This window comes from Galendromus occidentalis, unplaced genomic scaffold (genome assembly GCF_000255335.2).
Source record: "Galendromus occidentalis unplaced genomic scaffold, Mocc_1.1 scf7180000077530, whole genome shotgun sequence".
NCBI classification, from domain to species: Eukaryota; Metazoa; Arthropoda; class Arachnida; order Mesostigmata; family Phytoseiidae; genus Galendromus; species Galendromus occidentalis.
In genome coordinates, this window is record NW_003805518.1 from 1,260,605 (window position 1) to 1,267,262 (window position 6,658).

At 50.6% G+C, this 6,658-nt stretch overlaps 2 protein-coding genes across 2 annotated transcripts; one reads left to right on the forward strand and one right to left on the reverse strand.

The window, feature by feature from the left end:
• Positions 1-87: 87 nt before the first annotated feature.
• LOC100904921 (uncharacterized) lies at positions 88-1,964 on the reverse strand. Its single transcript, XM_003748298.2, has 4 exons — positions 1,694-1,964; positions 855-1,509; positions 504-730; positions 88-393 (listed from the first exon to the last, which is right to left on the reverse strand). Exons 1-4 carry the CDS (start codon positions 1,766-1,768, stop codon positions 268-270), a joined length of 1,083 nt encoding a protein of 360 aa, XP_003748346.2. The 5' UTR covers positions 1,769-1,964; the 3' UTR covers positions 88-267.
• Positions 1,965-3,571: 1,607 nt separating this feature from the next.
• On the forward strand, positions 3,572-4,824 carry LOC100904779 (uncharacterized). The gene is made up of 4 exons (XM_003748297.1): positions 3,572-3,689; positions 3,819-3,946; positions 4,026-4,183; positions 4,312-4,824. The coding sequence occupies exons 1-4, from the start codon at positions 3,594-3,596 to the stop codon at positions 4,455-4,457; spliced, it is 528 nt and encodes a 175-aa protein (XP_003748345.1). The 5' UTR covers positions 3,572-3,593; the 3' UTR covers positions 4,458-4,824.
• Positions 4,825-6,658: the final 1,834 nt, after the last annotated feature.

The window sequence follows — 6,658 nt, forward strand, 5'->3', positions numbered from 1 at the left end:
CCCAAGCTAGCGCTATCGTTGTTATTTCCTCCACATCTCACAGTTGATGAGGGAGCGCCAAAGGCACGTGACGGAGAGATCAGGACCTTTTCCACCACAAATATCGTTTTTAATTCAAAAAGAGATCCCAATGCCGAATTCGGTGGAATATACACGATCTGTGAGCCGGTGGACAGAAAATGCGGCCAGACATGGGCAGCAACCAATCTGTCGGGGAACGACGTCTCGAGTTTCCTCTTGGTGCGGGTGAAATGCGACATCGTCCGTTCACGATGCTCCCAAGGTGAGCGAAAGAGCTCGAATCTCTTTCGTCAACTCCTGGATCGATTTTGGTTCCTCCAAAAGAGCTTTCAGAATGAAACGGCAGCTTTGTATTGGGATAAGCGAGACGACCTGCAATGGAACCACATTTAATCACAGCACACGGATGGATAACTGCGGACCGAGAGATATTTCCTTCTGATTGGCTTCCATGATTGTATCGATTAAAACTCAGATCGAACCGGACAGGCTTCCCCTTGGATCAGGAGTGAGCTCTTGTGAGGGAAAAGTTTCTGGAGAAGAGGCAAATGTTCAGGTACTTCGTTGGAGAGGAATTTGACTCCGCGAACATCAACACCCTGTTGCTTCAGTCTGAAGAGGACATCGTCTTCACTGAGTCCAATCATGCACGCCACGGAGCCGGTCGGGACCAGGACGTCGCCGTCAAGTTCAACCGTGATGAAAGTCCCTGAAACACATGAACGTCGAGTTCCGACCCTGGGATCAAGATACAGATGGTCGAAATCCGATATTGAGAGAGTCATAAACGATGATATCGTCGAGATGATCTAGCAAGGCGAACACCAATTTACCGAACGCAGTTTTCCAGACTCTGACAGGGTTCAAGCTGAGCTTCGATGGGCGGAAGGTGGAGCTACTCGGAACCCAAGTGCCTATTTCTCTCGTTGAGCTCTGGCTCGAAGTTTGAGTTTCAGCCCGAGTATTGAGATTGCTATTCGGAATGGTACCCGTCACAGTCTTCTCTACAGGGTACAGCTTGTGCTCTCCATCAGATATCTGTTCGAGGCGGAAAACATCTGGCAAATCCTTGAACATTGAGAGATGTCCTGGATATCCATAGAGTTGGTAAGATAAGGGCGACCCCGACTTTTGGTAGAAGACGTCAACGAAGTCTCTCGCTGTTATCCCCAGAGGATACATATCGATGATCCGACGCAAAAATACTCTAAAAGGAAGAGGGACCTCTTTCTTCTTGGCCCATCTCGGAGTGAAAATGTTCGTCGTGATTGTCGGCGAGGCGGCGGCTTGGCTAATGTGGGAACGATTGGCGACGTTGACCTCTACTGCTGGCGCGTCATCTTTGTAGTGAACGATGCAACCCTTGTCGTACTTGACTAGGTTCAATTCGGGGAAGTTGTCCCGCAGAAAATCTTCGGCGTTGCTGTACCCATAACGCTCGAAAGGAACTTCTCTGCCATTTTCTATCCGATAGGCCCGCATCAAAACCTGCGGACAGAATGACTTAAGACGGTGAAGATCCGGATGAATGAACGACGACCGGAATCCCCATCATCAATGGAGCCTCGAACAACGGAAGTTCTCGAATCCCGAGAGAAGTAACGCGCAGAAATGATTTCGACACCATTTCCAGCTGTGAAATGAGCGTCATCGAGACTGAGAAGAGACTCACGCTGAGATGGACGGGCGGACAACAGTTTTTCATAGTCTCCCGAAGATTCTCACTGCATTCCTTCAGGTCCTCCATTCTCGTCAATTGCGGAGAAGTCGCGGGATGCGATTGCAGCAAAAACTCAGCGAGTCGTAGGCGATCGAAGATTCGCTCACTCCGATCTGAGTGGGAACTTCTACAGATAGTTTGTGCTCATGCAACGTCTGCGTGTCGTGCCACCGATTTGTTTTCGAACAAAGTTCTCCTCTTTTCGACTTCCATGCATCGGATTCCCGCCGATTCTGCCGATCGAACGGGAGGCGAGGGTCGACGGAACGGACCGATGAACGCATTCTCCGATTCTTTTGCCGGAAGAGGATCACTAACTCGAGGATATTCGACACCTGGAGAATGAGTCACCAATCGTAGAGAAAAGCGCGCTGGAAAGTCGATCCGGGATCCCTTACAGCCAGACCGTCTCCTGAAAGGATAGTTCTGATCTCAGCTGTACGAGGTGACGCCTTCTGCATTCACTTTTCTCCGAGATGTGTTCCTAATCGAGTCGAGCGCCCTCATGGATCTCTCAGCGTAATGAGGGGGGGATACGATAGCCAAACGGATACCCTCCGTTTGGGAGAGATTTTCCCTATACGCGTGATGATTTGACGGATTTGAGCCTCCTCCAATCCGGCGGCAACGGTCTTCGTAAGAAGTGGCGAAACGAATCTAACGCCGACATAGATCGGGTCACGGAGACAGCGGATGCCGGAAACTCCCGCGCCCCTACCGACTTCCTGCAATGATCAATTATGAGCGACGAAATTATCCATGTCGTTATATTGCTCGGATATTCTGATGCGAACGATGCTCATCTCATGAGAGGTCTAGGGATTAGATCTCTGATTGGAACTCAATTTAGATCCCCAGTCCAAGCTGGGCTGCAAGATCGCGGCAAGAATGATGCCAACTCCCCACCCCCTCCCCATCCCAGCCCTGAGGTATTTCGGCAAAGCATGAGTCTTCTCTTCTAATCGAAGTCTGCTACTCGTCAATCCTCGATGACGTCATTCCCCGCGCAACGAGTCATATGATGGAATTTCCAAGGTCGAGACTTTCGATTCCGGCTCCCATTGTTGCCGCTGTTGTTGTATTCTTACGCTCCACTTTATCAATTCGTTCGTTTCTCTAGTCGTAAATATCTTCGCCCCCCACTCGAGGCCCTTATCTACCGACCAATCTCTATCGGGAAGTCGGTCATCAGCCTCGGACTCGGATTAAATACCCCTTTTGGCCTTCGATTGGGTAACCTCGAGGGACCGTCTCTAGCTATCTTCCATAGCTCCCGTGGTGGACGGGCACACGGGTCGCATCGTTTTTCTCTCCACCTCAACGCTCGATGCCGCAGAATTTAAAGAGAGCATGTTCGATTCCGCCTGTGAAGTGTTGGGACACCGCGGTGGAGGGCAAGCGCAGAACCGTCGCGGAACTTCTTCTGCTATTCGCCGTCACCAAGCATTCTCTTAGCAAGTCTGGAACGATGGATCTCTGCTTTGGATTCCTCGATGCACATAGCTTATGACATGACCTACGGAACGGAGCGACGTCTTCCTATCTGTCCGGAGCTTCCGGGCTCTGTGGAACGGAGTTTCTTGCGTAGTTCGTACTAACCTCGACATTCAGACGGATTCGTCGAGGGGACCTTGCAGTCAACGCGGTGGGAGCAAAAAAATATTCCCGCCTGACATCAAGTAATTCGGAATGAAGGTCATCTCAGCCGTCCTCGGATGCTTATGGTAATTAGCATGAGAAAAAATCCTAATTCCAGATTCAATTGATTGATTACGAGTTTGATTGGAGCTTACTTAAATACTTCTTCGCGACACTCACTGCTCTGATCACAGTCCGGTACAGAGTTGTGACGATGTTCCTGACGTTGAGCTCTCTCGCGCTTTTCGGCCTTCTACTAGGATCCGATGCGTCCCCCGCTCATATAATGGACTCGATTGAGCCTGAGAAGGTTCGTTCTTGCATGTGCCCTTCTCCCATTTGTAGAGAATCTGGTCAGAGTTTCCGGCGATCTCGTTCTTGGTTTCTCCAAGGATAAGTCAGCCCTCTTCGACTTCCCTTGGTTTCTCCTGGATTGCAGTTCCTGGGTAAATGGTGGGTCGACAGTTTTTCACACGCTATCTATGGCGATGCGGACCGATGCGCCCATGTCGTGTTGAGCAAGCACGGGGACGAGTGGAAAGTGGCTGCGCAATATATCGCAGACGAGTGAGTTCCCATCGATATCAGTCTGAGCATTTAAGAGGAGGCCAACGGATCGGAACTTGAGAACTCTTGCCCTTTCCAGCGGAGAGTTAGTGCAAATGAGCGTCGACGTGAAAGAAGATAAACGACATCCTTCGAGGTTCTTCCTGGAGGTGGGGGGAGAGACCCTGATGGAGATCGCAGTCGTCGGCACAGACTACACGAATTGGGCTGTAATTTGGGCGAAGTCCGGCTCAGCGAGTGAGTGTTGAGGATTGAAATGGCTGGCGGAGGAAATCATCCGCCAATCCGCGCATCGTCCCCCAACTGCGTCACATCGCGTCTTTCGATTTGCGAGAGTACACTATCACTTTATGTTCTCGTTCCAGCGTCTTATAATGTGATAACTCGCACACCAAACATGGAGGACAAGTTCCACGATCCTATCCAAGCTGTACTGGACAAAGCCAACTTGAAGAAAGTCAACTTCCACAAAGTTCCAAACGAGGACTGCTCGAAGAAGGACACCATATAAGAAGGTCTCTGTACCCAACGTACTCATACTCTATCCAAACATACTCTACCAAGTCGTCTATACATTTACCTGATACCATTGCTCCGAATCCGAACGTACTGAGAGGCGGGGAACCCTGGTGCGAATACTTACAGCCCTGGACAATGTCGATGACCCAGAGGCCAATGCAGGCAACCGTCGATAGTTCTGATATCACTCCTACCTAACGTTCTGTGTGGATCGCTCTGACCGCGGCGACGCGACGCATCATTTATTGGAGGACGCTGTATCGTCGATGTCGTGCACCTCAATATATCCCTCCAAATCGATGTATCGAACTTCATTGCACCAGAAAGCGAAGTGACTCTCCAATAAAGACGAACTGCATGGCGAATATGGGTAATCGCTCCGGATTCGGCTTCGATCCTGGTTCGATGGATCGGGAGCGACAGGTCGCCTAACCGTAGAACTCTGAAGTCGAGTCGTCCGATGTTTGGGATAGGTCCCCACTGCATCAGTCGCTCTCTCTGTGGCCCCATCCAGAAAATACCGGCTAGGTGAGCGTTCCGCGTTTTCGAAAAGTGAAGATCGGGGCTGTTGACGACATACACCGATGAGGGATCTGGATGAAGAGTAAGCTCAAGACGGAGGGGGATCTCGGATCACACAGCAAGCTCTTGGCTTCACGTCGCTTTTCGAGAGCAGAATCAGGAGAATCTTTCCGAGCTGCTTTCTTGGATTCACCGAATCGTCTGATTGCTCCCCCTCGAACCGTGGTTTCCGACGGGGTCGACGATATGACTTCAATCATCGACAACAGCCCGGGCAGAACATGAGCCCAAATATCGCGTATGGGTCCCGCAGCTCCCTGGAACGCTACCACTCGGTACTGACCCATACGTATCTCATTAGGAAGGAGCTGACCCAGCCTCCGGAGCGGACATCGTGATCGATTTCAGAATGGATCGCCGTCGAAAATTACCCAGGTACTTGGATAGAATCAATCGTAGGATAGTTGGAATAAGGACCAGCTTTTCAGGCGTCAGTCAACCGCGGGTCCTGGTCGTGTGTATTCCCGAGGTTGTGGGAAGCCTCACCCAAGCCTGATATCTATGGAATCGCCGAACCGATGACGCGTGACCATTTCGAACGAAAAATTCGAGCCGACACGATTCGCGAGGAAGGGACACATCGAGAACCGCAAATGTCCATTCTGTTCCCCAAACCGGGAAATGCAGCATCCTGAAGAATGACTTCACGGGCTGTATTATTCGCTAGAAAAGTTGAGAATTCGGTATATTGCTAGAATGATCACAAAGACAGTCGATGAGGGATCGTGGGAAGAGCAAGACAGCGGATCTGCTCTCAGACAGGAGGAAGGAATTTCGACTGCACAGAAGACTCTGAGCCATGTGTAGCTTTCGGATCGGTGTCCCCATCTTTTGTGCAAACTTCGAATATCGGCATTCTCCTCGCCCTTATTCCCCCTCGGGCTCTATGAGCTCTGTCATCGATCCGTCTTCGTGTCGGAAGGCTAGTCGAGAAGGGGCAGTCGCGGAGATCCGAATATTGACGCCAATCTTCTTTCAAGAAACTTGCTTCGGATGAAATCCTAAGCTCCGAGGGGATCCCGTTGCCTGCGTGGCCAATAAGCTGCCCACACGGAACTCAATGAGTCATTGAGACGGAGGCACGAATATCGGATTCCCGACGAAGTCATTTCAGAAACTTCTTCCATCGATATCACCGAGAACTGCGCCCCTCCCGCTTCGGAAGTGCCTCGGCTTCCATCGTATTCCCTAGAGCGGCGAGCAGAACTTTGATTCAAAGGATCAGGTTTTCTCGAGTCTCGACTTCTGGAATCTGAAGAAGCGCCCGCTATCCTCCCCATCTGGGCTGTCTTCCCTCCTGAATTGAACCCTCACTAGAATTTTTTAACTTCGCTGATTTCTCGGCTACCGATCTATGGAAAAAAACTTTGGAAAGTCGAGTGCCCCTTAGCGCCATGAGAAGTCTCATTACTCATTACTCATCGCAAGGATTCCCAAACAGCTCCTGTCCACGAGCGTCTCCCCCGCAATCCTATGTTCGAATCAATGTCACCTAGTTGAAATCTGTGAATCCACGGAATCGACGATGAGTGGAGCGAGTAAAGCCTTTCTGCTAGAGAATATGGATCGGATGAGTTGCTTAGTGACTGGGCGGGGGAGTTCACGCAAATG